This window comes from Salvelinus namaycush, chromosome 22 (genome assembly GCF_016432855.1).
Source record: "Salvelinus namaycush isolate Seneca chromosome 22, SaNama_1.0, whole genome shotgun sequence".
Classification (NCBI taxonomy): domain Eukaryota; kingdom Metazoa; phylum Chordata; class Actinopteri; order Salmoniformes; family Salmonidae; genus Salvelinus; species Salvelinus namaycush.
Window position 1 is genome coordinate 21164104 of NC_052328.1, and position 21588 is coordinate 21185691.

At 41.5% G+C, this 21588-nt stretch overlaps 1 protein-coding gene across 1 annotated transcript in view; it reads left to right on the forward strand.

Moving 5' to 3' along the window:
• LOC120017660 (SH3 and PX domain-containing protein 2A-like) overlaps window positions 1-21588 on the forward strand; it is a 104042-nt gene that overhangs the window by 51649 nt on the left and 30805 nt on the right. The window contains exon 7 of the mRNA XM_038960574.1: window positions 821-949. Coding sequence (XP_038816502.1) covers window positions 821-949 — 129 coding nt within the window. The remainder of the gene's footprint in view (window positions 1-820; window positions 950-21588) is intronic.

A 21588-nucleotide genomic window follows, 5' to 3' on the forward strand; every position in this document is an offset into this window, starting at 1 on the left:
CCCCGGCAAAACTGGCATCACAGTGTAAGAGCAACCTCATCTATAACAGTGACACATTCTTGGATGTTTGAAGTGATACATTTATGGTCTTGTTGAACAACATTGTCAAAATGAAGTCATTTCTGGTGCTTAGATGGTTAACCCAGAGAGGGCAGGAAAGAAGCTTTCCATTGGCCAAGCTGAATGAAAGTCCTGTGTTCTAGTGTTTCACAGCAGCCGAGGCCTGGCCTCCTGAGCTCAACTCCAGCCCACTCATCTGGTTCTATTTAAGACCTCTGGTGTCGACTCTTATGATTGGCGTACACAACCCCCCTACTCTTCCTCCAGCCCCAACGAGGAGGAGAAGGAGGCTTTTTAGCAGTCTGTTTATTTTCCAGGGGAAACCGTTCCTCTATCCCACTCCACTGTCCCATCTATAAACTGCTGCTGCTCCTGCTCTGTCTCGCTATTGCTCTCCTCTCTTTCTCCTTTCTCTCTTTCTCTACCTAAATCCATCTATTCCAATTTTTTTATCTCAAGTTTGGACAATGGATGAGGCCCCCCAACATCATAGAATGGATTCTCTTCAGCTAACTGCTTAATGTTTTTGGGGGGACTTTCAGTTTTCTTTTTAGACTCTCCACTGCCCCTGATTTTGGGCTGGTGGGGGATCCAGCTATATGGCCAGACTCTTGGGAAGATGCACTGAGCCCAGCGTGTGTTCCCATTGGCTAAGGTCTACTGACAAATTGGCCTATGGCACAGCGGGTGCCCGGCGGTCGCTCTCGCGGACCCATGCCCGGGAGTTGGCTGACAGCTTGTTTTTTCCCATCAACCCCAGGCTTGGATGGTGCAGATCCTATGCTACTGGAGCAGTACATGGTGGTGGCCAACTATGAGAAGCAGGAGCCAGCGGAAATCAGCTTGCAGGCCGGCGAACTGGTGGACGTCATCGATAAGAGCGAAAGCGGTGAGTGACCAACTTACACATGCATATGCATACACATGCATACACATGCACACACACACACACACACACACACACACACACACACACACACACACACACACACACACACACACACACACACACACACACACACACACACACACACACACACACACACACACACACACACACACACACACACAGATGCACATGCATGCACACTTTCCGGCCAGCATCAACATGAGCACTTCCATTTTCACCTCTCAGTCTGGGTTTCCTGTCTTTCCTTCATCCCGATAGTTTCCCTCATGTTACCTCTCCCTATCTTTCCCTCTCTCTCCCCTCCCTCTTTGTCCACAGCCTTCCAACTGTGCCTTAGCCCCATCTGGAGGCTTGCTTTGGCCTGCAGAGAGGCCTGTTTTTTTCCCTTTGTTGGTTTAGGCTGGGGGCCAGAATGTTGCCTTTTGTAGGGGGAACGTCTCTCAGACTTCTTTATTAATTATCCAGCTCACTTTAATGGAAAGACATATGCCAGCTGCACAGGGTCCTGAGTCAGCTGTTTAACCTCTAAAAATTGAGTGCTTGGAGGCTAAACCCTGCACGCACAGCCCTTAAGATCTTCAAAAGGAACTGAAAACGATTTTCATCTAGCCCTTGTTATGAGATTCATTCAATTTGGCTTTTTTCTGTAAGTGTGTTTCACAATGAGGTGTGGTGGAGGTTACGCAGAGCTGCCTCTTGACTATTATGCATATTATGCCCTCCAGTAGAAACAAAGACATGATGTACTCTTTATAAAGTGGCCTTACTTGATGATGGCCTTGCCTTACTTGATGGCCTTGCCTTACTTGATGGCCTTGCCTTACTTGATGGCCTTGCCTTACTTGATGGCCTTGCCTTACTTGATGATGGCCTTGCCTTGCTTGATGATGGCCTTGCCTTACTTGATGATGGCCTTGCCTTACTTGATGATGGCCTTGCCTTACTTGATGATGGCCTTGCCTTACTTGATGGCCTTGCCTTACTTGAGGATGGCCTTGCCTTACTTGATGGCCTTGCCTTACTTGAGGATGGCCTTGCCTTACTTGATGGCCTTGCCTTACTTGAGGATGGCCTTGCCTTACTTGATGGCCTTGCCTTACTTGAGGATGGCCTTGCCTTACTTGATGGCCTTGCCTTACTTGAGGATGGCCTTACTTGATATGATGTCAGTGTTTACTTTTGCCACTACACTTTAACGCAGTTAAGGCTTCTCACAAACTCTAGCACTATAACATCAAAGCACATCTCACCATTAACTGAACCACAGTTTTAGCTGATGCAGCATAAGGAAACCTGTAGTGTTACTGTCCCTTCAGCAGAATGAAATGAGAGGTTTAGTCATGTCCATCTCATGAGCCTCTAGAGAGAGAGACAGGCTCAGTAACAGAGGTTAACATCCTGGCTTTAATGGTGTGCCCAGACAGTAAAGCACTAATGGGACTCATGTGTTCTTCAGAGGGGAGGAGAAACGGGGATCAGAAAGTAATTGGTTTCACATTGGGTGTGAGTGAAACCCCATGCCATAGAGGCCTAAAGGAATAGAGTCAATTGGCTGCTTTGAAGTGTCTGTACCCACCCTTCGAGTTCCTCCATTTATTTTCTTGCCTTGGTCCAGTTGGATTTGAGCCCACTAGGGAGTCACTTTGAGGCAGATTTCCAAACACCTTGAAGTCCTTCTGCCCAAGGCCTTGACCTGAGTCCTTTCCTCCATAATTAGCATGGACCTTGATGGATGGTGCTGGAGACTGGGCTATTGATGGCTGCAGTACATTTTGATGACTACAGGGTAAATGTGTCACTGGTTAGGGAGTTCATCCACCTGCAGGTCTAACTGAATCACTGTTTGATTCATAGGAACACAACTAATAGTGTATAGACAGTATTTGACATAAAGGACTCAAGCACTGTAGAGGCTAGGGACTCCCAAGTATTATAGAGGTAGCTAAATCCAATCCACTCAGAGCACTGTGTTCAACAAAATGGTTTGCATTAGCTGAAGCCTATTGTGTTATACAGAATGTTTAGCGTTAGCTACAGCCTGTAGTGTTCATCAAAACCGTTAGCATTTGCTGAAGCCTGTTGTGTTCAACAGAATGGTTCGCATTAGCTGAAGCCTTGACACCTCCTGGACAGCATAGGCTAAGCTGCAATGTGGGTGACATCATTCCTCAGCCCTGTGCCAATGCTAACAGTTCCAGGTGTGCGTAAAAGAGTCCATTTAGTTTATTATCCATTTCTCACAGAATAAGTTATTGTCTTTTATGGCATCTGACAGGTTGCTTTCTCTCCCAGACTTTCAGTGGTGAACAAGTTAGTTATATGCTCTTTATGAACCCAAAGCTGCTAAAAAGGTCTCCATACTTCTCTGTAGAATGATGACAAAAAGGTTCTGCAGGTCTTTAGAGGCTTGTACATTTCTTAAAGGGTGTGAATATGGTGTGTTGATATGTTACCATTCCTCTTCTACAGAGCGCTATCATGAATAAGATGGCTTGGAATGTAATTTGTCCTTATGTCTTCTGTGTAGTGTATGCATGGCGTAAGTGCAATTATATAGTGCTTTACGTACCATGTTGGTTCTCAAATTTGAACATAGAACGCACTTTGGTAAGTAACTCTATGTACTTTCATTGTACAAGGTAAATTTAATTGTGAATTTCACTGTTACCATACCCAAGGTTAATGCCATTGTAATGCAAAGGATTGCCCACTACACTAAAGGGAAGGCATGTTTTCTTACATTGGATTAGATAATATATTTCTGACAGGGGCTTTAAATCTAGGTCAGTTCATATATGCAAGCTCCGGTTTATCAGTGTTTTCCATTGCAATGGTTTGTTGATACTGTACTGCTTTTGGCCTTCAGTCGCTGTCATAGTTAATAATGATTCATGTTTTCATCATAGGGTGTTCCTTGTTATTGGATCAGGTACCAGAGGGGTATACTACAAAGCAAGATCAATGGCTTAACTAGCTAACATATTCTGAAATAACTTTACATTTTTTAGAAAGATATGCTTGAAATTGACTCAACAACCAAAACAACTTATCTAGCTGGCTAAATCATTGATCCTGCTTTGTAGTATACCCCTCTGGTTAATCAACATAGCTCAGAATGGCAATGTGTGTTGTGGACGCACTCAGCTCTGATTTATATTTTTCAATTTAACTGTTCTTTTTTTAAAATTTATATCATAGAATTCTTGTAAAATAATCTTTAAGACAAGGAATGCTGCACTGCCAGGACTCATCAAAGACAGAGAAATGGGACAAGATCTATGTTTTTGATTATGTAATTTTCTCAGCGTTACATAAAAATCAACTGCCACTTTTTAGGATACTCAAAAGAAGTGTTCCATCAGTGTTTTTATCCCTGATGCCCTTGCAGTTGCTTGCATTTGTTTGATTGCAATTCTTCTATTGGTCTATTTTCAGAACTGAATTAAGTCAGAGCTTGTCAGAGAGAGACCCTAGCTTTGAAGAGTAGAGGTGTGTGGGGTGGAGAGAGTCGGGGGGAATATGGAAAAAGCCATTTCCTGCCAAAGTTAGTGGTTCAGAGAGGTTGGTTCATTATAATGGATCCTCCAGGATGCTCCTCAACATATACACTGTGTTAGAGAGATGTTAACCAGGGATAGGCTAAACTAGCACCCCACTTTTTAACCTTCACTTAACCAGGTGGGTCAATTAAGAACAATGTCTTTTTTTATGACAATTACGACCTGGCACAACAGACCCAGTGCATTTCTGAGGTTCAAGTGCACTTCAGTCTACAGTTGAACTTTTCTTGTTATCGAAATGTTAGGAAAGGTAAAGAATTTCCCTCTAGAGGTATGCTGCCTGTTGCCTAGTCTACTATATACCTCAAGGACAGTGTTAAGCTAGCCTTGCCCAGTCCAACCCAGATAATATCCCTCTAAATCTCTTCTGACCACTGTGCGTTTACATTGGCCTTGCTCCAAGTCTAGATCAGCTTTTTGAATTGTAATTTGCCAAATTAACTCCAGGAATGTCTGTGTCGGAGAGGGCAGCTCGGGTCTGTCAGCCCCTCAGGCTCCCATAGCCTCTCTGTACCACCCTGCGTGTGTTTCCGTCAATGAACCAATAACTGCATCAGTCAGTGGTGAATTCTGGGAACACGTTGTAGGGTATTTTAGGCTGTTTAAGGGCTCTCAAATGTTAAAGCTGTGTCCCAATTCTCTTCCCCGTCTCTCTTCGTTATTGATGGACCATGGATACGTTGAGGAGGAACTAGATGGCTTTCCTACGTACTGTATTACTCTCTGCTCTTAAATCCTCTCTGATACTGTAGATCAGTGTTCATGAGGGACAGGAGATGTGGATAGGAAGCTGTTGAACACCATTTGGCTACGGCCAGACGATGGACATGAACCAATGGATTCGTGAGGCGCCTCACACTTAGGAACAACCATTAAAGTTAAATAGCATTTCAGAGGGTTGGGATATCAGGCACATCTCACATGCCATCTGTGCTGTCTAGAGCCTGGGACTGCAGAAGTACATAGCTTTAGAAAGGTCAGCACTCCATGAGGGGATCCTTTCATATTCTAAGGTGCTGCGTGGGTTGTTCCTTAGGTCAACAATAGTTCTTGTGCCATTTTCGCCTAGCACTCTTAACAGAACCACCGCTGGTAATTGGACCCAGTGTTTTATAAAAAAAACTGAAAGTGAATGTATTGAACTTGATATATTTCCCCTCTTTGATACAGTGTTAATAACTACAGAAGCTTGAAATGAATTAGGTTTTCTCCTGCAGTGCTTTGAATTTACCACAGGAGGACTCCAATCAAGTTGTAGAAACATCTCAAGGATGATTAATGGAAACAGGATGCACAAATTTCGAGTCTAATAGGTCTGAATACTTATGTAAATAAGGTATTTTTATTTTTAATACATTTGCAAACATTTCTAAAAACCTGTTTTCGCTTTGTCATTATGGGTTATTGTTTGTGATGCACAGATATGACATTTTTGGCCGATACCGATATCCGATATTTTCCTTTGCGCAAAAAAAACGATACCGATATTTAACATTTTAGTGGCCTTTTTTAGCGTTCTAGTACACTTAAATAGTTAACACACACATGGATGCAGCGGTCTAAGGCACTGCATCTAAGTGCAAGAGGCCCTGGTTCGAATCCAGGCTGTATCACATCCGGCCCTGATTGGGAGTCCCATAGGGCGGCGCACAATTGGCCCAGTGTTGTCCGGGTTTGGCCGGAGTAGGCTGTCATTGTAAATAAGAATTTGTTCTTAACTTACTTGCCAATGTAAATAAAGGTTACACACACTGACCAAAAAGTTATTTTGTTGGCATTTACGTATGTCCCCATTTACCAGTAAAACATAATCAAAACCTATTTCTTTCACTTACTTGCTTTGCTGTTTCGTTGTTCATTTAAGTCATTTCATTCTCAACCAGGATTTCTATACAACGCCCTTTTGGTCTTTGCTATGGAACGGCGTTTGGGTCTTTGTGTGTCAAAAAAGATACTACTTAACACTATTTGACGTGTCATTTAAGCTTGTTGACCAATCAGGACCTGAAATGATAGCACGTCACATAATAATTTAACACGTTCATACATTTTTTACGTAGTTATTACACATTGATTACACTATCACTCGTATTTCATATGTCACAACGATTCGTCGATACCTATGCTATGATGCTGGTGAAGTTGTCTCGCGCACGTACAGTGCTGGTCATAAAAAAAGCTAGCTAGCTCATGGAATGCAACAATGTTCTTCCCCAAAAACAAAGCAAAACGACATCTGTTTAAGTAACTATAGTTAGCTAGCTAACCTATAGCTAGGTGTCATCTAAAATAACCCTAATTTATAAGACAGTTCTCATTTGCTTAATGGTGGTCGAACCCATCTATGTGAAGCTAGCCATAATAAGGATTAGCCACAACAGTGGACTTTGCGGTTAGCCTTCAAAATAAAGGTATGGCATAATTCTACTATTTGTATTTATTTTGAAGGCAAACCGCAAAATCCACTATTGTGACTAATCCTTATTGTGGCTAGCTTCACAACACATCCCGGTTCGGTCGAGCCTCACTAGCCAGATGAAGCTAACTGGCTGCTTATAACGTTAGCTTTGGGCAACAGGGTTAAGTAGCTGGCTAACTATTTATTTTCATGAACTGAAGTTCAATTTCAATAGGCGAACAAGTGGCAACCTAGCTAATAGTTTCTCACAAGGATTCCTAAATCATTGCTAAGAATAATGAAAATGACTGCAGTCAGTCAGAAGTTGCAGTCAAACAAATGATGCTTTATTACCAACGCGGTATTGAAAACAACGCAGTATTTAAAACAAGCTAATAGCAGTGAAGCTGTTACCTTGTAACTCCAGTAGGGCAACGTCTGAAAAATAGAGCACTTGGTAGTGTGTACCGGTGCTTGACCAGTCGGCGAAAGCCAATCACCCACGATAGAGAACGGTTGATTGTCAAGGGCAATGAATTCCATTATCTTGGCTTTTTTTTCGGACCTGCCTAGTCATTGTGTGTAGATTGATGCGGGGGAAAAAATATATTTAATACGTTACAGCCTTATTCTAAAATGTGGAAAAAGTCAAGACAGAATACTTTCCATAGCACTGTACATCACAGTAGACTAAGGCATCTCAATACTGTGTTAATTACACTGCATATTATTATAGTTAGTGCATAATGGTATATATTCACAGTAGGAAAATCTGGAGTTGCTGGCCGTGTCCCATTTTTGTCTTGAGCACTAAATATGTTGTTGATTACAGTAAAAAGGAGACTGGAGTGTTTAACCTGATAGTGTTTCCAGACAACAGGTACTGTAGGGGAGACAAATAGGGGTGGGCATCCTCAACAGATATGTTCCTCTCTTTTGTCCTCCCTCGGAGAAAGCGAGAGGAGCAGAGTAGTGGATACAAGTAAATACAAATAAAGCTTTATCACTTTGAAGTCTGAACCAAACATCTGTTTACTTCCTCCACTTTCTCCTTTCAAGGAAATCCATACTGTAGCAGTACCGTTTTTCTTCTCACCCCCTAGAGCCACATTACGACACACATGGCTTACATAATCAGCATAGTTTTTTTATGATTCATTTTCTTTGTAAACAAAACAAAGAACCCACTGGGCACACACTGGTTGAATCAGTTGTTTCAACATAATTTGGCAACGTATTGTGATGTGGAATCAACGTGGAAAATACATTTGATTTGAAAAAGTCATCAACCAGTACTGTTTTCATAAAATTTGAACCAGCGTTGTAAACATTGAAATTAGAGTAAAACTTAAACTTAAATACATTGACTTAACCTGACTAACATGTTGTCACATGAATCTAATTTCAACATAATCATCAGAACTATGTATTTGTTGAAAATGACACGTAGAATCCCCCCCCCCCCTCGATATAATGTACACTGACTAGACCAAACATTGCTGGCCCATGTTGACTTCAATGCTTCCCACAGTTGTGTCAAGTTAGCTGGATGTCCTTTGGGTGGTGGACCAAACCTAGCACTGTTGCAGTTCTTGACACAAACCGGTGTGCCTTCTACCATACACCGTTCAAAGGCCCTTAAATATTTTGTCTTGCACATCCACCCTCTGAATGGCACACATACACAAGCCATGTCTCAATTTTCTCAAGGGGTGAGGTTGGGTTTATGTAGGTTTATTGGATCTTTGGAAGTTTAGAAGTAGTTACCATTAGCCCTATAAATAGGATGCAAAGTTCATGATATTAATAATAAACTTTTCTTTTATACATGTTTTTTCATAATGTACAGAATATATACTATCCAAGCAAATGCTGATATTTGGTTGAGTTCACAATTCAATATCTGGTTTGTCTGCAAATTAATGATTGATTTGTTGGATTCACGTTCCAAAGTTTTAAAAAATATAACTAAATCAAACTTTAAATGCACTTCAAATAAAGTTTGATTTGATTTAGTGCTATTCTTCCACTTAGATTTTCGGTTGAGATGGAGACGTGGTTGCAGTCATTAAAACTCATTAAAACTCGTTTTTCAAGCACTCCACAAATTTCTTGTTAACAAACTATAGTTTTGGCAAGTCAGTTAGGACATCTACTTTGTGCATGACACAAGTAATTTTTCCAACAATTGTTTACAGACATTATTTCACTTATAATTCACTGTATCTCAATTCCAGTGGCAGAAGTTTACATACACTAAGTTGACTGTACCTTTAAACAGCTTGGAAAATTCCAGAAAAGTATGTCATGGCTTTAGAAGCTTCTGATAGGCTAATTGACATAATTTGAGTCAATTGGAGGTGTACCTGTGGATGTATTTCAAGACCTACCTTCAAACTCAGTGCCTCTTTGCTTGACATCATGGGAAAATCAAAATAAATCAGCCAAGACGTAAGACAGAACAATTGTAAACCTCCACAAGTCTGGTTCATCATTGGGAGCAATTTCCAAATGCCTGAAGGTACCACGTTCATCTGTACAAACAATAGTACGCAGGTATAAACATCATGGGACCACGCAGCCGTCATACCGCTCAGGAAGGAGACGCGTTCTGTCTCCTAGAGATTAACGTACTTTTGTGCGAAAAGTGCAAATCAATTTCCAGAACAACAGCAAAGGACCTTGTTAAGATGCTGGAGGAAACAGGTAGAAAAGTATCTATATCCACAGTAAAACGAGTCCTATATCGACATAACCTGAAAGGCCGCTCAGCAAAGGAAGAAGCCACTGCTCCAAAACCGCCATAAAAAAGCCAGACTACGGTTTGCAACTGCACATGGGGACAAAGATCGTACTTTTTGGAGAAATGTCCTCTGGTCTGATGAAACAAAAAATATAAATGTTTGCCTATAATGACCATCGTTATGTTTGGAAGAAGAAGTGGGAGGCTTGCATGCTGAAGAACACCATCCCAACCGTGAAGCACGGGGGTGGCAGCATCATGTTGTGGGGGTGATTTTCTGCAGGAGGGAGTGGCGCACTTCACAAAATAGATTGCATCATGAGGAGAAATTATGTGGATATATTGAAGCAACATCTCAAGACATCAGTCAGGAAGTTTAAGCTTGGTTGCAAATGGGTCTTCCAAATGGACAATGACCAAGCATACTTCCAAAGTTGTGGCAAAATGGCTTAAGGACAACAAAGTCAAGGTATTGGAGTGGCCATCGCAAAGCCCTGACCTCAATCCTATAGAAAATTTGTGGGCAGAACTGAGAAAGCGTGTGCGAGCAAGGAGGCCTACAAACCTGACTCAGTTACAATCGTGGCCAAAAGTTTTGAGAATGACACAAATTTTAATTTCCACAAAGTTTGCTGCTTCAGTGTCTTTTAGGTATTTTTGTCAGATTTTACTATGGAATACTGAAGTATAGTTACAAGCATTTCAAAAGTGTCAAAGGCTTTTATTGACAATTACATGAAGTTGATGCAAAGAGTCGGTATTTGCAGTGTTGACCCTTCTTTTTCAAGACCTCTGCAATCTGCACTGGCATGCTGTCAATTAACTTCTGGGCCACATCCTGACTGATGGCAGCACATTCTTGCATAATCAATGCTTGGAGTTTGTCAGAATTTGTGGGTTTTTGTTTGTCCACCTGCGTCTTGAGGATTGACCACAAGTTCTCAATGGGATTAAGGTCTTAAGGTGCTCCATCATGCTGGAAAAGGCATTGTTGGTCACCAAACTGTTCCTGGATGGTTGGGAGAGGTTGCTCTCGGAGGATGTGTTGGTACCATTCTTTATTCATGGCTGTGTTCTTAGGAAAAATTGTGAGTGAGCCCACTCCCTTGGAGAAGCAACCCCATACATGAATGGTCTCAGGATGCTTTACTGTTGTCATGACACAGGACTGATGGTAGCGCTCACCTTGTCTTCTCAGGACAAGCTTTTTTCTGGATGCCCCAAACAATCAAAGGGGATTCATCAGAGAAAATGACTTTACCCCAGTCCACAGCAGTCCAATCCCTGTACCTTTTGCAGAATATCGGTCTGTCCCTGATGTTTTTCCTGGAGAGAAGTGGCTTCTTTGCTGCCCTTCTTGACACCAGGCCATCCTCAAAGTCTTTGCCTCACTGTGCGTGCAGATGCACTCACACCTGCCTGCTGCCATTCCTGAGCAAGCTCTGTACTGGTGGTGCCCCGATCCCGCAGCTGAATCAACTTTAGGAGACGGTCCTGGCGCTTGCTGGACTTTCTTGGACGCCCTGAAGCCTTCTTCACAACAATTGAACCGCTCTCCTTGAAGTTCTTGATGATCCGATAAATGGTTGATTTAGGTGCAATCTTACTGGCAGCAATATCCTTGCCTGTGAAGCCCTTTTTGTGCAAAGCAATGACGATGGCACGTGTTTCCTTGCAGGTAACCATGGCTGACAGAAGAAGAACAATGATTCCAAGCACCACCCTCCTTTTGAAGCTTCCAGTCTGTTATTTGAATTCAATCAGCATGACAGAGTGATCTCCAGCCTTGTCCTCATCAACACTCACACCTGTGTTAACGAGAGAATCCCTGACATGATGTCAGCTGGTCCTTTTGTGGCAGGGCTGAAATGCAGTGGAAATGTTTTTTGGGATTCAGATCATTTGCATGGCAAAGAGGGACTTTGCAATTAATTGCAATTCATCTGATCACTCTTCATAACATTCTGGAGTATATGCAAATTGCCATCATACAATCGGAGGCAGCAGACTTTGTGAAAATTAATATTTGTGTCATTCTCAACTTTTGGCCACGACTGTACACCAGCTCTGTCAGGAGGAACGGGCCAAAATTCACCCAACTTATTGTGGGAAGCTTGTGGAAGGCTACCCAAAACGTTTGACCCAAGTTAAACATTTTAAAACCAATGCTACCAAATACTAATTGAGTGTATGTAAACTTCTGACCCACTGGGAATGTGATGAAAGAAATAAAAGCTGAAATAAATCATTCTCTCTACTATTATTCTGACATTTCACGTTCTTAAAATAAAGTGGTGATCCTAACTAACCTAAAATAGGGAATTTCTAAATGTCAGGAATTGTGAAAAACTGAGTTTAAATGTATTTGGCTAAGGTGTATGTAAACTTCCGACTTCAACGGTATATTAATACATTAATACATTACAACAACCATCCTTTTTATACAAGACAATACCCAAATGTAAAAGTGTATTATTAATATAATGAATTTGGCATCCTATTTATAATGGTAAGTACTTCTAAACTTCCAAAGATCCAATCAAACATGGATGAATAATAGTATACCTACTGTAGCTACATGTTGAAATGATGGTGTCCTTTGTTGGGCAAATCAGATGTCAATGTAGCCTACATTTAAAAATAAAGATTTCACCTTTATTTAACCAGGTAGGCAAAATGAGAACAAGTTCTCATTTACAATTGCGACCCTGGCCAAGATAAAGCAAAGCAGTTCGACACATACAACAACACAGAGTTACACATGGAGTAAAACAAACATACAGTCAATAATATGGTACAAAAATAAGGAAATATACAATATGAGAAAATGAGGTGAGGTAAAGGCCATGGTGGCGAAGTAAATACAATATAGCAAGTAAAACACTGGAATGGTAGATTTGCAGTGGAAGAATGTGCAAAGTAGAAATATAAATAATGGGGTGCAAAGGAGCAAAATAAATAAATAAATACAGTAGGGGAAGAGGTAGTAGTTTGGGCTAAATTATAGATGGGCTATGTACAGGTGCAGTAATCTGTGAGCTGCTCTGACAGCTGGTGCTTAAAGCTAGTGAGGGAGATGTTTCCAGTTTCAGAGATTTTTGTAGTTCGTTCCAGTCATTGGCAGCAGAGAACTGGAAGGAGAGGCGGCCAAAGGAGGAATTGGCTTTGGGGGTGACCAGAGAGATATACCTGCTGGAGCGCGTGCTACAGGTAGGTGCTGCTATGGTGACCAGCGAGCTGAGATAAGGGGGGACTTTACCTAACAGGGTCTTGTAGATGACCTGGAGCCAGTGGGTTTGGCGACGAGTATGAAGCGAGGGCCAGCCAATGAGAGCGTACAGGTCGCAGTGGTGGGTAGTAAATGGGGCTTTGGTGACAAAACGAATGGCACTGTGATAGACTGCATCCAATTTATTGAGTAGGGTATTGGAGGCTATTTTGTAAATTACATCGCCGAAGTCGAGGATCGGTAGGATGGTCAGTTTTACGAGGGTATGTTTGGCAGCATGAGTGAAGGATGCTTTGTTGCGAAATAGGAAGCCAATTCTAGATTTAACTTTGGATGGGAGTCTGGAAGGAGAGTTTACAGTCTAACCAGACACCTAGGTATTTGTAGTTGTCCACATATTCTAAGTCAGAACCGTCCAGAGTAGTGAAGCTGGACGGGCGGGCAGGTGCAGGCAGCGATCGGTTGAAGAGCATGCATTTCGTTTTACTTGTATTTAAGAGCAGTTGGAGGCAATAGAAGGAGAGTTGTATGGCATTGAAGCACGTCTGGAGGGTTGTTAACACAGTGTCCAAAGAAGGGACAGAAGTATACAGAATGGTGTCGTCTGCATAGAGGTGGATCAGAGAATCACCAGCAGCAAGAGCGACATCATTGATGTATACAGAGAAGAGGGTTGGCCCGAGAATTGAACCCTGTGGCACCCCCATAGAGACTGCCAGAGGCCCGGACAACAGGCCCTCCGATTTGACACACTGAACTCTATCAGAGAAGTAGTTGGTGAACCAGGCGAGGCAATCATTTGAGAAACCAAGGCTATCGAGTCTGCCGATGAGGATGTGGTGATTGACAGAGTCGAAAGCCTTGGCCAGGTCAATGAATACGGCTGCACAGTATTGTTTCTTATCGATGGCGGTTAAGATATCGTTTAGGACCTTGAACGTGGCTGAGGTGCACCCATGACCAGCTCTGAAACCAGATTGCATAGCGGATAAGGTACGGTGGGATTCGAATTGGTCGGTAATCTGTTTGTTGACTTCGCTTTCGAAGACCTTAGAAAGGCAGGGTAGGATAGATATAGGTCTGTAGCAGTTTGGGTCAAGAGTGTCCCCCCCTTTGAAGAGGGGGATGACCGCAGCTGCTTTCCAATCTTTGGGAATCTCAGACGACACGAAAGAGGTTGAACAGGCTAGTAATAGGAGGTTGCAACATTTTCGGCAGATAATTTTAGAAAGAAAGAGTCCAGATTGTCTAGCCCGGCTGATTTGTAGGGGTCCAGATTTTTCAGCTCTTTCAGAATATCACCTGACTGGATTTGGGAGAAGGAGAAATGGGAAAGGCTTGGGCGAGTTGCTGTGGGGGGTGCAGTGCTGTTGACCGGGGTAGGGGTAGCCAGGTGGAAAGCATGGCCAGCCGTAGAAAAATGCTTATTGAAATTCTCAATTATAGTGGATTTATCTGTGGTGACAGAGATTCCTATCCTCAGTGCAGTGGGCAGCTGGGAGGAGGTGTTCTTATTCTCCATGGACTTTACAGTGTCCCGGAACTTTTTTGAGTTTGTTGCAGGAAGCAAATTTCTGCTTGAAAAAGCTAGCCTTGGCTTTTCTAACTGCCTGTGTATATTGGTTTCTAACTTCCCTGAAAAGTTGCATATCACAGGGGCTGTTCGATGCTAATGCAGAACGCCACAGGATGTTTTTGTGCTGGTTAAGGGCAGTCAGGTCTGGAGAGAACCAAGGGCTATATCTGTTCCTGGTTCTAAATTTCTTGAATGGGGCATGCTTTTTTAAGATGGCGAGGAAGGCATTTAAAAAAAATAACCAGGCATCCTCTACTGACGGGATAAGGTCAATATCCTTCCATGATACCCGGGCCAGGTCGATTAGAAAGGACTGCTCGCTGAAGTGTTTCAGGGAGCGTTTGACAGTGATGAGTGGAGGTCGTTTGACCGCTGACCCATTACGGATGCAGGCAATGAGGCAGTGATCACTGATATCTTGGTTGAAAACAGCAGAGGTGTATTTAGAGGGCAAGTTGGTTAGGATGATATCTATGAGGGTGCCCGTGTTTACGGCTTTGGGGTGGTACCTGTTAGGTTCATTGATAATTTGTGTGAGATTGAGGGCATCAAGCTTAGATTGTAGGATGGCTGGGGTGTTAAGCATGTCCCAGTTTAGGTCACCTAGCAGCACGAGCTCTGAAGATAGATGGGGGGCAATCAGTTCACATATGGTGTCCAGAGCACAGCTGGGGGCAGAGGGTGGTCTATAGCAGGCGGCAACGGTGAGAGACTTGTTTTTAGAGAGGTGGATTTTTAAAAGTAGAAGTTCAAATTGTTTGGGCACAGACCTGGATAGTAGGACAGAACTCTGCAGTAGATTGCAACACCGCCCCCTTTGGCCGTTTTATCTTGTCTGAAAATGTTGTAGTTAGGGATGGAGATTTCAGAGTTTTTGGTGGTCTTCCTAAGCCAGGATTCAGACACGGCTAGGACATCCGGGTTGGCAGAGTGTGCTAAAGCAGTGAATTAAACAAACTTAGGGAGGAGGCTTCTAATGTTAACATGCATGAAACCAAACATAAACCCAACCGCACTCCAAATTTACTTTCACATACAGCTTGTGTAAAACTATTCAACACATATGAGTATGAAAGCTGATCATGTGTAAATGTGCTGACATTATAGCTCAGCTGAAACGAATACCGCCTGTTTCCAAAGTGAAATAGAATACGTAGAGGTAGGCATCTGGATCATAGACTCATTCTCACGGAAGTGCATTAACCCTTAAGTTGCTGGACTGTGGCTTCACATTTTATTTCGATATACAGTGCCTTTCGGAAAGTATTCAGAACCCTAAACTTTTCCCACATTTTGTTACGTTGCAGCCTCATTCTAAAATGGATTAAATGAAAAAAATCCTCAGGAATCTACACAATACCCTGTAATAACAAAGCGAAACAAGTATTCGGACATTTTTGAAAATGTTATACAAATAAACTAAAATACCTTATTTACAAAAGTATTTAGACTCTTTGAAACTGAACTCAAGTACATCCTGTTTCTATTGATCATCCTTGAGATGTTTCTACAACTGGATTGGAGTCCACCTGGGGTAAATTGGGCTCCTGAGTGGCACAGTGGTCTAAGACACTGCATCTCAGTGCAAGAGGTGTCACTGCAGTACTTGGTTTGAATCCAGGCTGCATCACATCCGGCCGTGATTGGGAGTCCAATAGGGCGGCGCACAATTGGCCCAGCGTTATCTGGGTTTGGCCAGAGTAGGCTGTCATTGTAAATAAGAATTTGTTCCTAACGGACTTGCCTAGTTAAATAAAGGTGTTATATATGTGTATATATACAAAAATGTAATTGATTGGACACAATTTGGAAAGGCACACACATGTCTATATAAGGTCCCACAGTTGACAGTGCGTGTCAGAGCAAAACCAAGCCATGAGGTCGAAGGAATTGTCTATAGACCTCTGAGACAGTATTGTGTCGAGGCACAGATCTGGGGAAAGGTACCAAAACATTAATGCGGCATTGAAGGTTCCCAAGAGCACAGTGGCCTCCATCATTCTTAAATGGAAGAGGTTTGGAACCACCAAGACTCTTCCTGGAGCTGGCCGCCCGGCCAAACTGAGCAATTGGGGGAAAAGGGCCTTAGACAGGGAGGTGACCAAGAACCCAATGGTCACTCTACCAGATCTCTAGAGTTCCTCTGTGGAGATGGGAGAACCTTCCTGAAGGACAACCATCTCCGCAGCACTCCACCAATCAGGCCTTTGTGGTAGAGTGGCCAGATGGAAGCCACTCCTCAGTAAAAGGCACATGACAGCCCGCTTGGAGTTTGCCGAAAGGCACCTAAAGAACTCTCAGACCATGAGAAATAAGATTCTCTGGTCTGATTAAACCAAGATGAATACCAAGTGTCACTTCTGGAGGAAACCTGGCACCATCCCTACGGTGAAGCATGGTGGTGGCAGCATCATGCTGTGGGGATGTTTTTCAGCGGCAGGGACTAGGAGACTAGTCAGGTAGATGAGGGTAGGTAGATGAGGGACAACAAATATGTAATAAATTTTATAATAAGGCTGTAACGTAACAAAATGTGTAAAATTCAAGGAGTCTGAATACTTTCCGAAGGCACTGTTCCTCTTTATTTAGGTTGATAGCATGACGTTGAAACAATGTTGATTCAAACTATTTTACTATCAACATTGAAACAAGGTCAAATAAAATGTCTAATCAAATCTTAAATTCTACATCATTTCAACCACCCAGTATACTGTTGTATTGAATCTACGTTTCAATATTATAGCTTTTTTTAATGTGGAATTTTCAGCACTTTTTCAACATATACATAGTTCTGATGATTACGTTGAAATTAGATTGATGCAACAACCTGTTTGTCAGCTTAAATCAATTAATTTAAGTTGAAGTTTTACCCTAATTTCAATGTTCTTTTTCAAATCCAATGTATTTTCCACGTTGATTCCACATCACCAGTAGGTGCTCAGTGGGAAGTGTTTTTTTCTCCAGATGTGTTTTGTTAGTGTTTTTGTAGCTGTGCGTCTCAAGCTGTGTAAATCAGGCTGACATAGGCATTTTGTCTAGGTGTTAAAATCCTAATTAGATAGTTGGCAACCGTATCCTTTAATTCAGTACATCCTGTATAAACTCTGTGGGCTATGGCAAACAAACTTGCAACATCATTTATTTGACTTTTTCATGGTTTCCTTGCAGTACAACCACTAAAGTTGTCAAGACAAACCATTTGTATTGTTTGCAGTAAAGTTATGACATTTAAATCTGGAATCCTCAATGGTGAAACAGCCACGTCCGTTTGCGATATTACACTAACAAAGAAGTTACTGCAAACAACCAACACAGTTTTTGCCCTTCGGACATCATTGCACGCGCGACGCTGATCATCTCATCAACAAAAGCAATAACAATGGTGGTGGGGTGGCCAGTGGCGCTCTTTCCTCCTACTGCGGATGCCATCTTTAAGTTTGTTAACAGACCTAAAGGTTCAGTGAATTAATAGAAGACCTCCACCAGAGAGTTGTGGGTTTGACCCTGTTGTCTCACTATTGTCTCACTGAACCACCGACCTAAAGGAGAGGGCACAGAACTAAGCACAACTCAGTGGGGAGATGAGGAGAAAAGCACTGCATGGACCTGGACATAAACTTTATGAAATTACTCCTAATTTAAGTGAATGTAGTTTCTTTGGTTTATTTGTCGTGTTTGCAATGGATCCTTGCAATTGCCCCTAAAAGCTAGTTGATGGGCACTACAGTATAAAAGGAAAATAATATTTGCTTTATCCATTGCTTCCTCAGCACAACTAGTGATGCAGACAGAGACACAGATGCGGTGTCACAGATGATAAAGATTCATACAGCTGCAGGAGGCACAGATGAGGATGTTAATAGAGATGACAGACATACGGTAGATAGACAGACAGATGATGTTAATCGAGATGACAGACATGCGGTAGATATACAGACAGATGAGGATGTTGATAGAGATGACAGACATACAGTAGATATACAGACAGATGAGGATGTTGATAGAGATGACAGACATACAGTAGATATACAGACAGATGAGGATGTTGATAGAGATGACAGACATGCGGTAGATATACAGACAGATGAGGATGTTGATAGAGATGACAGACATACAGTAGATATACAGACAGATGAGGATGTTGATAGAGATGACAGACATACAATAGATATACAGACAGATGAGGATGTTAATAGAGATGACAGACATACAATAGATATACAGACAGATGAGGATGTTGATAGAGATGACAGACATACAGTAGATATACAGACAGATGAGGATGTTGATAGAGATGACAGACATACAGTAGATAGACAGACAGCTGAGGATGTTAATAGAGATGACAGACATACAGTAGATATACAGACAGATGAGGATGTTAATAGAGATGACAGACATACAATAGATATACAGACAGATGAGGATGTTGATAGAGATGACAGACATACAATAGATATACAGACAGATGAGGATGTTGATAGAGATGACAGACATACAATAGATATACAGACAGATGAGGATGTTGATAGAGATGACAGACATACAATAGATATACAGACAGATGAGGATGTTGATAGAGATGACAGACATACAATAGATATACAGACAGATGAGGATGTTGATAGAGATGACAGACATACAGTAGATATACAGACAGATGAGGATGTTGATAGAGATGACAGACATACAGTAGATATACAGACAGATGAGGATGTTGATAGAGATGACAGACATACAATAGATATACAGACAGATGAGGATGTTGATAGAGATGACAGACATACAATAGATATACAGACAGATGAGGATGTTGATAGAGATGACAGACATACGGTAGATATACAGACAGATGAGGATGTTGATAGAGATGACAGACATACAATAGATATACAGACAGATGAGGATGTTGATAGAGATGACAGACATACAATAGATATACAGACAGATGAGGATGTTAATAGAGATGACAGACATACAGTAGATAGACAGACAGATGAGGATGTTGATAGAGATGACAGACATACGGTAGATATACAGACAGATGAGGATGTTGATAGAGATGACAGACATACGGTAGATATACAGACAGATGAGGATGTTGATAGAGATGACAGACATACAGTAGATATACAGACAGATGAGGATGTTGATAGAGATGACAGACATACAATAGATATACAGACAGATGAGGATGTTGATAGAGATGACAGACATACAGTAGATATACAGACAGATGAGGATGTTGATAGAGATGACAGACATACAATAGATATACAGACAGATGAGGATGTTGATAGAGATGACAGACATACAATAGATATACAGACAGATGAGGATGTTAATAGAGATGACAGACATACAGTAGATAGACAGACAGATGAGGATGTTGATAGAGATGACAGACATACAGTAGATATACAGACAGATGAGGATGTTGATAGAGATGACAGACATACAATAGATATACAGACAGATGAGGATGTTGATAGAGATGACAGACATACAATAGATATACAGACAGATGAGGATGTTAATAGAGATGACAGACATACAGTAGATAGACAGACAGATGAGGATGTTGATAGAGATGACAGACATACAATAGATATACAGACAGATGAGGATGTTGATAGAGATGACAGACATACAATAGATATACAGACAGATGAGGATGTTGATAGAGATGACAGACATACAATAGATATACAGACAGATGAGGATGTTGATAGAGATGACAGACATACAATAGATATACAGACAGATGAGCATGTTGATAGAGATGACAGACATACAGTAGATATACAGACAGATGAGGATGTTAATAGAGATGACAGACATACAGTAGATATACAGACAGATGAGGATGTTAATAGAGATGACAGACATACGGTAGATATACAGACAGATGAGGATGTTGATAGAGATGACAGACATACGGTAGATATACAGACAGCTGATGTTAATAGAGATGACAGACATACAATAGATATACAGACAGATGAGGATGTTGATAGAGATGACAGACATACAATAGATATACAGACAGATGAGGATGTTGATAGAGATGACAGACATACAGTAGATATACAGACAGATGAGGATGTTGATAGAGATGACAGACATACAGTAGATATACAGACAGATGAGGATGTTGATAGAGATGACAGACATACAATAGATATACAGACAGATGAGGATGTTGATAGAGATGACAGACATACAATAGATATACAGACAGATGAGGATGTTGATGGAGACGGTGGATATAGATATACGGTAGATATACTGGCAGAATTAAGCTATTATGTGATGGCATTTTGCCAAAACACCTTGAATGTGCTTTCGAAAATGCAACAGAAACAGTTGTAGCACTGGTATATTAATAGTATTTATTACTGAAAAAAGCATGTTTTTTGGGTTCTTGTCATTTGCACCTATGTGTTATAAACCTGTGTTGGCAAGGAAATCAGCACTTGTGTAGTGGGCATGTGTTTCCAAATACTTTTATTGCCTCTTGAGGATCATTGAACTCAGCCTAAGCACCTGCCATATGGGAACAAGGTTGAAAAATACAGTTGAGGCAGTCCTAGCCATCAATAACAGCTTTTATTTACTTAAACCTCTTAAAGTGACAGTGTTTTTTTTCATAATGTATATTCAGACATCTAGCTAAGCACTTTCAAATGAAGGCACCACATTTCTACACCTTATTCCCATATTTGCTTTGATTTCAACAGCTGCCAATTTATAAAAGTGCAAATGAAAATGTTGAAATTGGGAATTTGATCTGTAAATTCTTAACAATTTAATTCTTGACTACCCAGCAAACCAAAATTAAATGTTTGTATAAAGCTTTTGGCTGATGTTGCAAGAATGTTCCTGGAACCTATTTAATCTGTTCCTTAAAGTTTCCTAGAATGTTTCATTAGGTTGTGGGAACAGTCTGCTGGGAACATTGTGGGGACATCACAGAAGATATGTTCCCTCCCCCCAAAGAAATCCAGTTTTGCGGATGTTTCTTTTAGGGTGCAAAAAACATTAACCTGATGTTACAAGAACGTTCCCAGAACACATATTGTCTGTTCTTTAAAGGTTTCCAGTATTTTTCT